The sequence below is a fragment of the Natrix helvetica genome (genome assembly GCF_964273705.1).
Source record: "Natrix helvetica genome assembly, chromosome: 3".
NCBI lineage: Eukaryota > Metazoa > Chordata > Lepidosauria > Squamata > Natricidae > Natrix > Natrix helvetica.
The window spans coordinates 76744646-76761616 of NC_138549.1; the positions used below are offsets into that span (position 1 = coordinate 76744646).

General features: G+C 36.2%; 1 protein-coding gene across 2 annotated transcripts in view; it reads left to right on the forward strand.

Annotated features, from left to right (window-relative positions):
- NEK7 (NIMA related kinase 7) overlaps nucleotides 1–16971 on the forward strand; it is an 80847-nt gene that overhangs the window by 39730 nt on the left and 24146 nt on the right. For both annotated transcript variants that reach the window (XM_081946407.1, XM_081946408.1), the window contains exons 6-8: nucleotides 5174–5282; nucleotides 9186–9293; nucleotides 12317–12411. In XM_081946407.1, coding sequence (XP_081802533.1) covers nucleotides 5174–5282; nucleotides 9186–9293; nucleotides 12317–12411 — 312 coding nt within the window. The remainder of the gene's footprint in view (nucleotides 1–5173; nucleotides 5283–9185; nucleotides 9294–12316; nucleotides 12412–16971) is intronic.

Genomic DNA, 16971 nt, shown 5'->3' on the forward strand with positions numbered 1-16971 from the left:
TGACCTCCTTGTCTTCCCTACACATGTTGTTGAGTTCCAACTCAACAAAACCCAGTTAATTTATATCAAAAATGCCACATTTTCCGCTTTCTTAAGTAATTATCCTCTTTAAGTTGTTTAGAACTCTCAGCATATTATTACTTACTTGGCTTCTCTAAGTTGCCTGCTTTCCTTTGTCTTGCTAAATCAACATTATGTGACCTGGTATTTTCCAGATAGGAAGCATCAACACATCTGCAGGGTGTCAGGTTAGAGAAGTCCCCTTAAATACCTCATAATGTTATTGGTTTTCCAGTTTGTGTCTCAAAGCTGTGACAGATGGCGTGTACTCACTGAGATATTCTTGCTTTTTGCAGGAATGGTTTACAGTACTTGATGGCCAAGTGCCATTAGGCTGCTTTCTTCTTTCAAAAATGTTAGCTTCAATCAAAGGTAACATTTTTAAATTTTATTTGTTGGATTTGTTCTAGCTATCCAATTCCAAAATGACTCTGGCAAGCATGTAAGTTACAAATACAATGTGTGTGTGTGTGTGTGTGTATACATATACACACATACCTACTACACACGATTATGAGACGAAACCATATTCTATTTATAAGTCTATTTTCAACTAAACAGAAGGGCATTGAATAAGAAAATCCTTACCCAGGCAAATTATTCCATTTTCCTATTTTGCAACCCAAAATGATTCAGATAGATAATGTAGGTAGTCCTCAATTTACGACCACAATTGGGACCAGAACTTCTATCATTAAGTGATTCAGTCATGGTGAGTTATATTTAGTGTTATTATTTTGGGAAGGTTATGAATGGCAATCATATGACCCCAGGATGCTGTAACCATCATAAATACATGCCATTTGCCAAGCATCTGAATTCCGATCATATGACCACGAGGACACTGCAATGGTCATAAGTGTGAGGACCACTTGTAATTTCACTTTTTTCAGTGCTGTTCCAACAATTATTAAATGAATGGTCGTAAGCCAAGGACTATCGGTATCTCAAAATATGTGCCCTTCATGCAAAGGTCAGCACTACAATTTATGAAAATAGTGTTATCCAATGATATGCTAGATCAGGCAATAATCTACCACCATCTATCCTAAATCTCTGACCACTTAGTTTCCAGATCCTACTATTACAATGGAGCTATTTAACAAATCGTATTACATTACTTTCACTGATAACAAGATTTTCATTGATTCACCAGTCATTACCACTGTTCATAATGCTGTGGTTGATTGGTTTTTTTTAAACCTTTCTAAAAATTGAAACTTTGAAGGATTTTAAGAGCAGTCTTGTAGGATTAAAAATGCATGTTCCTTCCATGATGCTTAAATATAAAGCCATACAAAGTATGCCCTCGTTGTTAAAACTTCTACTAAACTCTATGCCACGGCTGCCAAACTCGATCAAATCATGTGACTTATCGTGATGTATTGTGACTTTTGGGCCTTTGCAGAGCCGGGGTGGGCGTGGCCTGCTATGACCCATCCAGCCTATGGGCTGCCAGTTTGACAGGCCTGCTGTATATACTACATGAGATTAGGCTTTGGATTTTTCTGTTGCAATGTTCTATGTTTAGTTGTTTTTATTGGATGCGGTTGATTTTATCTTTAAAACAAACGAAGATGGTTAGTTTGTTGTAAATGGCATAGTCATTCAAATGTTGGATTGCCGCAGTCAGTGAAGCCAGTTTTTTGTTGTTGTCTCTGCTGAGTCAGTTTTGAATTCCTCTTAGCTGTATTGCTAGTAACCACTCAAGTACAAAGATGGAAGTATGAATAGTTCTCCATTGACAACAATAATTGGAACTGCAGACTCTGTTGCTAGGCAACACAGGTGTAAAGCGAGAAAGAAAACTGACAATTTATGATGTCACTTCCGGCAGTTCCTATCATTAAGCAAATTTCATGTAGTCATTAAGCAAAATGTACTTAAAATGCAAGTCATATGTGACTATGTGAATAGTCATGTGAAATTGCAAGTCGTAGTCATGTGAGTATGACTTGCAATTTCCTGCCATCTTTCCCACTGATTTTGCCTATCAGAAGCTGACAGTGAATGTTGCAAATGGTAATCACATGACCAGGGGATACTGTGACTTTATAAATGTATACTGGTTGCCAAGCTCCCAAATTGTGACCAGGTAACTGGGGGGGGGAGGGGGACTGCAACAGGCACAGCTTCTAGGACTGGCTATAAATCTCTTAATTCAGCAGCAGCATCACTTCAAACATTTACTGAACAAATGATAGCTAAGTGAGAACTATCTACAAATGCTACGTTTGTGTGCACTAATGTCCAAAGTTAGTTTGTGTCACTAAGCTGCCCAAATTCTAGCCTCTCATTCAGGTTAGGAAATGAACCCTTCCTCATCATGCTTTCAAGGCAGATGCAATTGCCTCCTTCGGCTCAAATTAAGTTTGTCTCCTGATCCAACAGCTCTTCTTTGCAGGTTAAAGAAGTAGCCATGAACTTCTTTTTTAAATATTTTCCATTCAGGTCAGGAAAATAAAGATTCAGAAGTTTAGTTAACAAATTTATATTTGATGTTGTGTTTCTATGTGACTAAATTTACCACAATGGGAATTTACCGTAGACAATTTTGAGTGGTTGCAATAGTGATTGTGTTCTATGTATCTCAACACAAACACAAAGCAGAATACATATACAAATGCAGAAGTGCATATTATACTATTAAAGATGGGATGGGGTATCGAGATAGGTAAGCATTTTGTAAGGGGTTGTCATTTTTAGGGATGTTTGTTTAGATGTACATGCTAAAATCTTCAGGGATAATTTTAAAAACAAAGAAGTATGCTTTATATTCATATTCTTGAAGCTGTGTATTCACTTGTATATAAAAAGAATTCTGGTCTCTGTCTTCTTGTCAACATCAAACAATTCTCTGATATGCAAATTTCAGCTATAGGGACAACAGTTCACAGAATTTGTTTGGATTCAATCCAGGTCTCGGCAACGGCACCATTCAGGGAACTGGCATTTAATTGCCTCATTTGAGCTTTTAAAATTGTAAAAGAAAATGATATTAAAATAAATATAAAATACTTTTAAATATTTATGCTGCTGCTTGTCTTAAAGAAAGTGCAGCCATAATATCACTCTCTTGCTTTCTCAAATGGCAATTGAGGGTAAAAAACAAGTTATGGGATTAAACCTTCCTCCTTCCTGTTTTCTATTGCATGAAACTTTCTCCCTACTACTCTTTCTTTTAGCCACTAATGTTGCATTTGCCACAAGCCAGGCTAACGAGATTCCCTTCAATAGCTAATTTTAACCAAACAATCAGTAATACCTGTATTTAGATCTGGATTATGATCAATTGGTTAAGAAAAAAAATGATGGGCCTGAGTGAAAATTCCTTGGGGGTGTATTTTTTAAGATTTTATTTTATTTTTTGCTTTGTTATTTTTATAAATAAAGTGGCAAACATACACAATACTCCTTTCTCCTACTTTCCTTACAACAACAACCCTATGAGGTAAATTGAGCTGAGAGAGAATGTGTGGCTCAAACTCACCCAGCTGGCTTTCATACCTAAGGCGGGATCTGAACTCACAGTGTCCTGGTTTCTAGCCTGGTGCCTCAACCATTAAACCAAACTGAGTAGTGAAGCAAGAGAGGGCAAAATACAATCCTTAGATTGCTTATTTATCATGCTCTGGTCTGTACGAAGTGCAGGGAAAAAGAAACTACAATGAATCAAAACAATTCAAGGTTGTTTATTGCTCTCATAGTAAATATTGAAGTCATAGAAAGCAGAGTAAAATGACTTAAATCAGGGGTGTCAAACTTTCGGCCCGTGGCAACTCACATGCTGGCTCCGCCCCTGCCCAGTTTAGCAAAGGAGGGGAAGTGCCAATCCGTCACGTGACGACGCTATGATGACGCAAGATTGACACCCCTAGTTTAAATGATGGATTGAGAGCAATGAAAAGGCATGAACATCCAGCAGTTCCAAGCAGTCCAGTATCCTCATGATTCTTATAGATTCTTACAAAAGTTTCTGGAATAAATCACTCAATACTGGAATAATCTTTGCTGAAATGCTGTTACTGAAGATCCTTAGTAAAGCTAAGTTATGATCAGACAGTCTCAACTCCCATTCTTCCACTTTCAGATTTTTCTCTGTTGGCACTTTCGTAATGTAAAATTTGAGGAAAATATTTCTCAGATACTATTCTGTGTCCTTCTGAATTCTGAATTGCAAAACCTCTTTAGTTTCAGTTTCAGATGGTCTTCCTAAATAGTCCAACTTTAGTTTAACTTTTTTGAGTTAAGTGGATGTTTCACCATTTAGTGTCTCTCATTCACTTCCTTAATATATTTGTACATATGTATACATATCCTGTACATATGTAAATGAACATACATGTGGCCAAAGTAGGTGCACTTTAAGTATTATCTAATAAGAATCATTTTGGTATTTGTATATGGACAGACTCAACTGCATTTTTCTTTCAGTCTAAGCTGTTTCTCTAGGGATGTTGAGGGGAAAATACTGGAGCAAACTCATGTATATTTCTTGGAGGAAGAGCAATATATATTTTAAATATATATAAACCAAAAAAGAATTGGGATAACACTGTCTAGACTTAAATCACAGTATAGATTAAATCATGATTTATGATATGTATTTTCAACCAATGATTATTAAGATTAACTGCAATTTAAATTTCAGAAACAGTGTTAAATTATGACTAATTAAACAATTGAAACTGAAACTTATTTTTTACATGCTGTTGTTCTGAAGAATGCAGGAGAAGACAGTGTGAGCCTACGTGTTTATATTATTCTAAGCCATGATCTGATATCTAATTATATTCATTAGAATTGGGGATAAGATAGTCATAGCCAAATTAGGTCTTATCACCTGTGAAAGTAAGGGTTCACCTTAAGTTACACATAAGTTCCCAGTCTCATCTTGACCTATCAGACTTTTCCTTTCGTCCAAGCTGTTTTCTTGAGTATTTGTTCTTTTCATCCAGAACATATCCCTGAGGAACAATCTCTCTCTCATGGTCCTCCCTCGTCAGTTGTGTTAATGCTTTCTCGATTGAAAAGCTGAAGGCTTGTTCATTTTAATAATGCATCATTACTGAATATCAAATCTAGATTGTAGTATTATTTTATTATTTCAAAGCATTTTAAGAAGCAGAAGAGACTGATCCCGGAAAGGACAGTTTGGAAATATTTTGTTCAGCTGTGCAGTGCCTTGGAACATATGCATTCCCGGCGTGTCATGCATCGAGGTAATAAATTGCATTTCATCCCAACTACGGTATGTTGTACAAATGTAGGAACTGCAGTATATATTACATGAGCTACAAAGAGAAGTAATGGCCCCTTCCAGTTGTTCTTATTTGTTAAAATAGACAACTAAAAGACATTTTTATGTATGTAATTGTTTAAAAAACCATTAACATATTTTCTATTCTCTAGTTATATTTTGTTTATTTTTTAATAAGATTTATTGGCTGCCCCAATCAGTTATGTCTATGTGTATATAATATCATTTAATTTAAAATAAGTAATCTACATTCATATGCATGCTGTTTTATGTATGGTAGATTCTTATTTTTATGTATCTTGAAGATTTGTACTCTGCCTCTTGATTACATGGGGTGGTCCATACCAAACAGGTAATACTTCCAAAACTGAAACATTTCGGTCATTTCTATACAAATGTATGTACGCCTACAAATTCCAAAAGCCCCTTTGATGGTATCTGTGGCTAGTGGATGGAGGCCAGATTATATCTCTTAAACCAATAGCCTGCATTTAGATTAAACTTTTCTTTCTGGCAGGAAGAAGGGAAGCATATTTCCTGTAATGGCTCCATCACTGGTCATAGATGCAGCAAAGATTGCCTTTTCCTTCTCATTGGTGGCCTCGATGGTGGCAGAAAATTCATTATTATTATTTATCTTATAATTTCTTATGGATTGCTATTGTATAAAAAATTCAGCTAAATCAGCATGGTTGTGAGCAGTTTTATCCATTGGTAGTCAAGAGAGTCAAGTCATAATAACTTATTAACATATCTGGAAAGTGCGATATAATCATATGATTGAATAAGTAAGATTTCCTCTTCATCCTAGAATAGGGCTTCAAATGGTGAAAAATATCAAACAAATTCTACAAAATAAACTATATTTTGTAGAATTTGTTTGAAATTTTTCACCATTTTTTAATTTAAGTTCTTTCTGTTTCTTGGATAACTAGAAGGATATGAAGTCCAGCAATGAAATAAGAGTGTCTTGTAATGAATATGTATTAAATATGCATATTTCACCCTTTGCCATTAAGGTTTATTTATAAAATTGTGTACACATAAGAGCAAATAATTTCTGACAGCAGGAGGTGTACATACTGGTGAGTTTGAAAGTCACTGTGAGGTGTATTCAGAGTAGGTTAGTTAAATGTATTTGCCTCTGACATTAATAAGATGACCACATTATGATTTAAGATTGTATAGAAACTAAATTAAACCAACTTAGTCTGAATACTGTTTTATAACTAAGGTAGCTTTCAGACATGGTTTCAAGAGAAGAGTTCCATATTTGGACATAAACTACTGTTCAGAACATGACAGAAAGGTCAAAGGTAGTTTGAGTGGACAGTTAAATAATAGACAAGACCATGCAGTTGCATAATCTGGTCTCAAAATGGGTTAAGCTGTTATATCAGCTCTCGCATAAACTTTTTATTTGAACATTTAGAAGCATAGCTTTCATTAATAATTAAATATTTGTCCAAATAAAATTGGAAATGTCCCAAAACATTCAGGAAATGAATTATGTTACTAGGTGTACTGTGTTTCCCCGAAAATAAGACATGCCCTGCTAATAAGCCTAATCGGGCTTTTCAGAGCATGCACCATAATAAGCCCTCCCCTGAAAATAAGCCCGCCCCCAAATATTTAAGCACATGCGCAACCGGTCCCCGCCATTAACACTGTACCACGTACTGGTACAGCTTCCGGAGCAAAAAGAGGGCTCGCTGCAAAAACAGCGGCAGGCCAGCAATGTGATCACCGCCTCCCGCCTGTTCCTTCTCGCGCAAAAAAACACCACCCACCCCAATGGCAAAGGCAGCCTGCCTGGTTCCCTTCCTCGCGTTCCTCACCATTGTGCTCAGGGAAGCGGCTGGTGAAAAAAAAAACTTCTCGCGAGTTCAATCAAACATCTTGAAATCGCGAGGCTTTTTTTTACTAGGGGCTTCCCTGAATACAATGGCGAGGAATGCAACGAAGCTGGAAAGGTAAGAGGCACGCCTCGTGGCCCAACACCGCCCACTTTGCCCCAATGGTAAAGGCAGCCTGCCTGTTTCCCTTCCCCGCCGTCCCTTTAACGAGGGGTGGCAGGTGGGGGGGAGAAGCGAGGCGCGCCTCCTACCTTTCCAACTCCGCCGCGTTCCTCGCCCTTTCACCCATTGAATCCCCTTGTAAATAAACCTCATGAATTCAACTCGTGAGATTTTTTTTACAAGGGGATTCAATGAGCGAAAGGGCGAGGAACGCGACGGAGCTGTTAGTCTCTGGTAGCGCTAGGACACGCATCTCGCTTCTCCCCCCCACCCCTCCCACCCCTCACTAAGGGACGGCGGGGAAGGGAACCAGGCAGGCTGCCTTTACCATTGGGGTGAGGTGGGCGGTGTGGGGCTGCGAGGTGCGCCTCTTACCTTTCCAGCTTCATCACGTACCTCGCCCTTTCGTCCATTGAATCCCCTTGTAAAAAAAACCTCATTAGTTCAACTCGCTAGGTTTTTTTACAAGGGATTCAATGGGCGAAAGGGTGAGGAACGCAACGAAGCTGGAAAGATAAGAGGCATACCTCACAGCCCAAAACCGCCCACCTCGCCCCAATGATAAAGGCAGCCTGCCTGGTTCCCTTCCCCGCCATCTCTTTAGTGAGGGGTGGGAGGTGTGTGGGGGAGAAGAGAGACGTGTGTCCTAGCGCTACCAGAGACTGACAGCTCCGTCGCATTCCTCGCCCTTTCGCTCACTGAATCCCCTTGTAAAAAATATCTCTCGAGTTGAACTCATGAGGTTTTTTTACAAGGGATTCAATCGGCGAAAGGGCGGGGAATGCAATGGAGCTGGAAAGGTAAGAGGCACGCCTCGCTTCTCCCCCCCACACCTGCTGCCACCCCTCATTAAAGGGATGGTGGGAAAGGGAAACAGGCAGGCTGCGAGGCGCGCCTCTTACCTTTCCAGCTCCGTCGCGTTCCTCGCCATTGTATTCAGGGAAGCCCCGGGTAAAATAAAAACCTCGCGATTTCAAGATGTTTGATTGAACTCGCGAGAACTTTTTTTTTTAACCAGCTGCTTCACTGAGCACAATGGCGAGGAAAGCGACGGAGCTGGAAAGGTAAAGGTGCGCCTTGCTTCTCTCCTGCCCCAGAAATAATAAGCCCTCCCCTATAATAAGCCCAAGGCCATATTTCGTCGGGTAAAAGAAAATACGGTATTATGACTATTCTTATAATCATTATGAAACTGATACGTAGTTAGTAAAGTCATTGTTACCACCCATAGAGCATCATTTTTTCACTATCTATAAAACTAAACATAACTATGGAATTCAACTATTTCTTTACAGAAGCAAGTCTTCTTGAATTCATAGCATTTATTCCCTAAAAAGTGGATAAAGAATTTCAGCCTAAAATTAGTGCAGGGATAAATGCATTTATTTTAATTAGTAACTTTCATGTTAAATTCAACTGTACTTAAAGTTTGAATATTACTTGTCACAGATATAATTTAGATATATAAATGCTCATAATTTTTAGATACTTTTATCCCATCTTTATGGTTTTTATAAATAACGCAAGGCAGTGAACATATCTTCTAATAGTTCTTCCTCCTCCTATTTTCTCCACAACAACAATCCTGTGTAATGGTTTGGGTTGAGAGAGAGTGACTTTTACCCACCTGACTTTTTATACCTAAGGTGGGACTAGAATTCACATTCCTGGTTTTCTAGCTTGGTGTCTTAACCACCAGATGAAACAAATAATTTAAAATATTTTGTTGTATTTTTTAAAAAGGAAACAAACATTGATCAAACAATAATGCTTCATATAATATTTAATAATGGACTTTTTTTCTACTAAAAGTATAGTATGATACAGTACTTTGCTTTTTCTTATAGACATCAAGCCAGCAAACGTATTCATTACTGCTACAGGAGTAGTAAAACTTGGAGATCTTGGATTGGGAAGATTTTTCAGCTCTAAAACCACAGCTGCCCATTCTCTAGGTGAGAAAAAATTCTTTGTATAATTAAAAGTGGAAGTTAATGTTATACATCTAGAGTACTGTACAGGCAGAAAACCTTTAATTTGATGTATTTTTAATTAAAAGAATTACAGCTGTCTGTCGATATAGATTAAAATATGTATAATTGTTAAATAAATTTCATTTCTATGGATTGAAAATTGCTCATTCAAAATTAAGCTGTTTTTGTTATGTCTGATTTTGATGACACTTGTTGAATGGGATTTTAATAGATTACTTTACAAAAAAAATATAGTTTTTGAAGTGTGTCAGTCTTTGTTTTTGGTTTGAATGCTTGATTAATGCAGCCTATGGTAGAAACGTATTATTTCTACAAGAAATGTATTTATTGGTGCAGTGAGATTCAAAGCAAGAGAATATCTTCTTTTGTCAAGATTTCCTGCTATTATCCTATATACAGGTAATCCCCGAGTTATGACAGTTCACTTAACAACTGTTTGAAGTTGCGACATAATCCCCCCAAATACTTATGGCACAGTCCCGAGTTACAAATGTTGCAGCACCACAGCAGTCATCCTTACAAACAACCAGAGGCATGGCAAAATTCACCCTGCCTATTCTCACTTAACTTGTGAAGATCTCGTGAGCTGTCTCCTCTCCAGACTCTCTGCCGGGTTTTTTTTGCCTGTTTCTGGTGCTCCAAAAGTGGAGCATTGAGAGCAGAGAGAGAGCAGGAGGAGCTTCTCTGACTCACTGAGGCTACCTGCCACTTCTGGAGCAGAAGGCAGCTTCGGTGAGTCTCCGCCAAAGGCTTCCAGTCTCAGAGCAAAAAAGTGTTTGGGTGCTGATGGAAGGCTTAGGGGCAGTGAAATCGCTTTGCTTCAAGCCTCCTGTTGGCATGCAAACACTTTTCACACACAGACTTGAAGCTTCTGGATGTCCTGATCTCACAGGACTTCAGGCACCCATTCTCGGCAAAAGTGGATGGGTGCCTGAAGTCGCATGAGATCATGACCCCTAGAAGCTTCCAAGTGAAAAGTGTTTGAGTGCTGGTAGGGTACTTTGAGGCGGCTCCATTTCACCTCCTCAAAGCGTCCCATTGACATGAAAATGAACCTTCCAGTCTTCAGGCAAAAAGTGTTTGAGCGCTGATGGAGCACTTTTGAGTTAAATTCTGTAAAATCTTCTTTGCATATTATCAATATCTTCACTCCTTTAATGGAATAATAGGTTTTGGAGAATGATTGGCTAAAAGGTGTTTTTGTTTTTGATAAAATATGACCCTTTAAACCTCATTATTAGGCTGAGCTTTGCCAAGGTTTTTTCTCAGCCATTCTCTTAAACTGAAATCAGAATTGCTTGTTTTTTCTTATGAAATATGCATGATTAGAGTATAATCAGAACACAACTGCGTCGTTGGACAATTCATCAGTAGAGATGTGTTAGATTTCAAAATGCTAAATGCTAAATTCCAGCAGATTGTTTAAATTTCTGAGCTCCTTTGTTGGAGAATTTTTGACACAGCATCAAAAATATGAAAGGATTTGAAATAGCCAGGAGGCCTATACCTCTTTGATCTGCTGAATGTGGTAGGTTCTTGTCATTTAGTGAATCAGTTTTAAGTCAGAGCCCTGATTTTAGTATTGGTGAACATAAGCATATTGACTCCTGTTTGAGTACCTCTATATATCAGACCTTGCTCAGGAGAAAAAAGATATTGTCTGCTTAGTTGTAGCTCAGAGAAGAATTTTGTACTATGTTGGTGAACCAGAAAAGACATGCAGGTAGACCTGATTTATACAAACAGTTTTATGGATAAGTATACGTATCTTGCCCACCAATCGGTATTCCTGCGAAGAGAGGGTTCTCCTTTCTGAGCACCTGATATGTTGTCACTCTTCCCACAGCTTGAAGTTGACTTGATGGTTAATTCATCTTCCTCAGATGAATCTGTTCTGCCTGCACTACCTGAGCCTGACCATTGAAAACCAGTTGAAGGCTACTCTCTTACCTTGTCCTCCAAATCTTTGGCAGCCACCTCCCCTCTGTCTAGAGTTGCAAATACTAGCAAAGTTGGATAAATCATAAACAATACTTTCCCTTCCTGAGTGATTCAGGCATAATTTCTACTTCACAACATTTGAGTGATATCCACCGGGACACTAGAAGTCTCAGTCTAGGAATCAGGTTAGGTTTTCAGTCACAAAACCATTCAGGAGCTGCTCTCTATGTGCCTTATCCATCTATCTGTGGTCCCTTCTTCTAAAAATGCATGTCCCTTCATTAACTACCAGCAGTCATTGATTCACCTGGATTAAGCAGAGTGTATTGGACCTGAGACTGCTCTGAGACTAGTCTTACTACACAGATAATATTAACTTGGAAATTTTTCTGGATAGCAGTTTCCTGTCCAGACATAAGGAAATTACTTTAGTTGCAACTTCTTGCTTACCTGAAATCCACTTAAATAACCATTAGGTAAATGCAAAAGTTTATATCTATAGTATCATGCTTCACAGAGTGCTGCTAATGTTGAAAGTGTAGATAATAAGTTCTTAATGCAAATAATAGACTAATTGATTTGGTGTATTTGCAATTTATATTCAAAGTATATTTTTGTATTTTTTTAAAAAATGCATTTAAATAAAAGGTTCTTCTATGTTGGTGTGGTTGGCTTATTGATCCTTCACCTGAATATGATGAGGTGTTGTATAATTAAGAGTGTATTTAAGAATGCAGAGGCAAAAATGTTGACTTCATTTGTTTTGTTTTGGTGAAGCAGGTTTTAGTAATGTTAATATAATATTAAATTATTGAATTGCTAAACTTTTGGCTTATTGATAATTATGGGGGACTGCTACTTTTTAAATAGGTTATGATGAAATTAATTTCATGAATTATTTGGAATAATTTTTCAGTTACAGAAGTTTACTCTTTTGTATTTAAATATTGAATAGTAATTCTTCAAGACAAATGTTGGAATATACATTGCTTGAAGTTGATTTATTTATTTTTGTTTATTATGTATTTATATATTTTTTGTAGTGGGAACACCTTATTATATGTCTCCAGAAAGAATCCATGAAAATGGATATAACTTCAAATCAGATATCTGGTCTCTAGGATGTCTGTTATATGAGGTAATACTGACAAATTTTAATGAGCATAGTTTGTTGATATGTTTTGTAAATCAAAGTGTTTTTCTACTTGTGTTATGATTCTATTGAATATTAATTCCATATATCAGTACTAGCTGAAAGCAAAGAATTCTGGCATTTTACAGATAATATGTGGTGAAATTTGAACATTTGCTTTAGCTCAAAATATAAAGAGAATGTAATACAAATGTTTGTAAAATTTGGGGCATATACTTCTCAAAATAATCTCTTTCAAGGTCTTCATCTTTCAGTATCAAGGTTAACAACAGTATCAAGGTGGCAATTTGAAATTGAAAACATTATCTTCACATGAAATGGATTTGTCAAGGGCATATGCCAGTCATCACTTGTAGTATCATCTATTATTTCTTTAATTATTAAACTTTTGTTTTCTGAATCTTAAACATTATCTTTAAACTTTGTTAAATCAGATTATCACTTGGGAAACTAATATTCTGCCCTTTTTATATGGTATATCAGAGGCTGTCTATTTGTATATAACTGACTAAACACAAGACCATTAATACTTTAATACAGAAGTAAAGGATCTATAGAAAAATAATATCAGGAAAATATATTCTTTCATTTGGTTTGTTTATACTAGTCGTAATTCTAGCTTGTAAAATGTTAATTATAATGAGATCAGCAAGATAACCAAATTCAACCAAAACCTTCTGGATGTTTATTAACAAGCTCTAAACATTTTACCCATTGGCTTGCAGTCTTTCACTGTCTAGAATGCTCTCTACAAAACTTTCTATCATACTGATGCAAGGTGAAGTGGCAAACCACTTTTATTGAAGTTCAGCAGAATTCACCAAAGCTCTCTATCAAGGGGGTAAACCCTACAATATTAGGATTTTCTGAGTACTACAACAAGGTTTTCTTTAAACAAAACAAAACAATTCAGTGCTAAAATAATTATTTTCTCTCAGACTCATGTATACAGACAGCACTATTTGGTCTAGATTAGTGCTATATATAATTGCTTACCTCGACTACCACTTGATGACTAAATTATAAAAGAAATAAACATTTAATGAGAGCATTCTTTTGGAGATTTATTAGTAATTATATCTTAAACTGGGATTTTAAAAAAACTTAGTTTTTTTTTAAAAAAAATACTTTTTCTGTGATGCTGCTATTTGTATAATTGTGCTATTTGTGAAATTAATAACTAGGATTTGTATTTACATTATTCCTTTTTCGCAATTGCCATGTTACCTAATTTTTTGACAGATAATTATTGTTATATAATAAGATTATGTTTTAAAGAATTTAATTTTTCTATCTTCCTTAAAAATTAGCAAACAGAGGATTGGGACACATTAATGGCATATTGTACAGCAAAATAATAAAGAAATGTTGTGTTACACTATAAGTGGCCATAATTTTATTTCTCTCCCTCAGTTTTCACCCACTCAAAATCCATTCAGCCATTGTTTCTGTAAAAAACAGGAATTTGTGGACCATTAGTTTTATAATAAAAATTAAATAATTGTAAGTCAGTTTACAGAACAGTATTATTTTATTCAATATAGTTCCAATAATAGGATTGAAATGCATGACTATTGTAACTTAATTATGGTACAAATTTAATATTTAAATTTATTCTTGACTTGCTCATTATATTCAACATAAAATGCATTTAAGGATTTCTTATATTAGTTCCATTGGTTTATATTATTTTTCAAATGAGCAATAAGAAAAATGCTTGCATGTGCATGAGATTTTCCTAGATTATATAGTTTCCCAGTAAATAATTCTTCAGCTAATATTTTATTTGAATATTAATATTAATAGCTGACAGTTTGGTTGGGCTTTAGCTGAATCTAAAATTAAGTGTGCTTTCTATTCACTGCTGTTCTATGGGATATCATTTCCTCAACCTGCTGCCTTCCAGATGCGTTCAGTATGCAACTCCCAGAGTTGCTGCTTGGGAATTCTAGAAGTTGAAGTTACAACATATCTGGAAGACACCAGGTTGGAGAAGACTGGTTTTACAGTTTGTTAAAAATTGCCCTCTTTCCTTAACTGTTTACCTTTGTTGTTGTTGTTGTTGAAGGTTAATTTTACAGTCAGAAAATTAGGCTTTTAAATATTCTGGAAATGCTTAAATAAAAACAATTTAAAATACTCTAATCACCCTGTTTTAATTGATATGCAACAAGGTAGACTTTACTAATTAAAATCAACATGCCATGCTTCCACTACATGGACCTTTACATGAAAAAGTAGATATTACACATTTCCTTTATTGTTCAGCACAGTAATTGCATCCTTACAGGGTCGTAGGGTGGTGGCTTACAGATACACCCCCCCCCCCCAAAAGAGAATGAGCTAGCAAGGTGGTGGGGGAGAGCATTGCCACCAGCCCTGAAGACAGACAGTGGGCTTTCGTCCCTCAGACACCCCTAGAATACTAATCAGGAAAGTCAGACCCTGGAGGTCAGAGAGCAAGTCAATCATTCTAGCGATCGTCTCAGTGTGGAGGATCAAATTAGCCTGAAAAATTCAGCTGCTGGGAGGAGAGGGCGAGCAGCTGTCAGGGGCAGCAGCAAGATGCACTAATGAACCAGATGAATAGTGCAAAAGCTTGAAAATAAAAACAGGACAGTTGACATTTTTCATCTGTCAAAGCAGGAGATGCATGAAAATATAGTAGTCCTGTTTTAACTCCTTAGGGGACATTCAGCTTATTCTCTCCCCCCCTCCCTTCATTTTCTCTCTCTCTCTCTCTTTTAAAGCAAGTGAAACAGGGCTACTTTTTAATGAATGTGTTTTGTACCATGCTGAGTATCTCTGTGTTTATTTTGCAATTGTGCATGCATGCTGATTGGGTGGTGAATCTTTGTAATTTTGTATTTAAATTGCACTGAAATGAAAATACACTGCGTGAATTAGGTGGTTTCAAGATTTAATATTATGGTAGTAATACAATTGGAAATAATTGTTTTCCTTGATAGCCTCAAACCTTTCGTTTTCAGCAGTTATGATATCCAATTAATGTATGCAATTTTGATCTTGTTAATAATTCAATTAATTCTTTTTTCTTTGTTTTTTTTTCTTTATTCCTATATGCACCACTATCAAAATGAGAAGCCTTTTTTGGTCGTGAAGGAGTTAACGCTCTGTCTCAAAGACCAGAAGACAGATGAGAGCCATTTTCAGCTTGTCCTGTCCCTGCTGAAGCTCACTGAGTAGCTCAGCATGGACTAGCGTGTTTCACACACGCTTTGCCTGTCTGGGGAATGTACACATTGTCCTTCCAAAATCAAACTTATTAGCACATATAGAAAAGGGTGACTGACTTTGGGGCAGCACTGCACTCTGAGCAATGCTCATGCTGCTGTGGTTCAGAGATTTAAAGGCTTTCAGAGGCAATGTGAACATTTCTGTACAAGTCTCTTGAAGCTTAACAATATGTTGCACTTTTTGTTTGCTTTTGAAAAGACAAGCAATAACATTTAAAATAAGCAGTGGAGACACTAATGATAATAGTTCCAACATTTTAAAAATAATTGTACCAAAATATATGGAGTTTGGGGGTAAAACTTGGATCATGGTTGCAAAATGAGCTGCTCCAATAGATTAAATAGTTTGTAAGAAAAATACTAGAAATATAATTTAAACAAACTTACAGCGCATATGTTTAATTTCAGAGGGATGTAAAACAAACTGTTCTTTGTAGGGGCGTTCCTTGTATTCGGTGGACAGCAAAGTGCTTTCTAAATAGAAAATTTCCTTCTGCCTTAAAGTTAAATGTTATCTTTTCCCAATAACATAAAAAACTTGGTAAGGTGTCCAAAAAAGAGGACTTAATATATAATTTATTTATCAGATTCATGGTACTTTCAGCTTCTTCTTGCTACTTGCAGAAAATTAAGTCTTAAATTAATGAATGATTAGATATATTTTTAATATATCTGAGTACATATTAGTTTATGGTTTTTACTGCCGTACCAGTTAAAAGGTGACCAAGACTATAGGCAAAAAATAGTCAAACAGAAGCAAGTTGAGCATGTAGAAATATTTATATTTATCCCCACTCTCATTTTAAATAATATCATTTTCATTCATTTTATTGCTTATTATTGGTTATATCTTGGATTATATTTATTCATAGTTCCCATAACTTTTAAAGAAGGATGTTTAAATGAAATTTGGAACAAATACAAGCGCAATGCAGAAAACATCTTTTGGTTTTGAATATAATTCTATCTCCTGATTGAAAATTTGTAATGTAGAATAATCATAGTTTTCTGGCTACAAGGGGTGTCACAGGGAGCATAAAATTTATCAGAGAAAAACAAAATCAGAGCCTTTGTGAGCTAGGTGAATTCTACCAAAGCTCCTCTGATTCCCAATTAAAAATTCATGGTATAGGTGTTTGTAAATGGCTTTTGGTTTTTATATAGAGAAAATATTATATTAATCAAAATTTCTGAATAGTGTTCTGGATACATAATAAATTTTATTTAATTTATGCAACAGGAATGTTAGCTGAGTGTAATGCTATAGAAACGTTCTAATCCAATATAC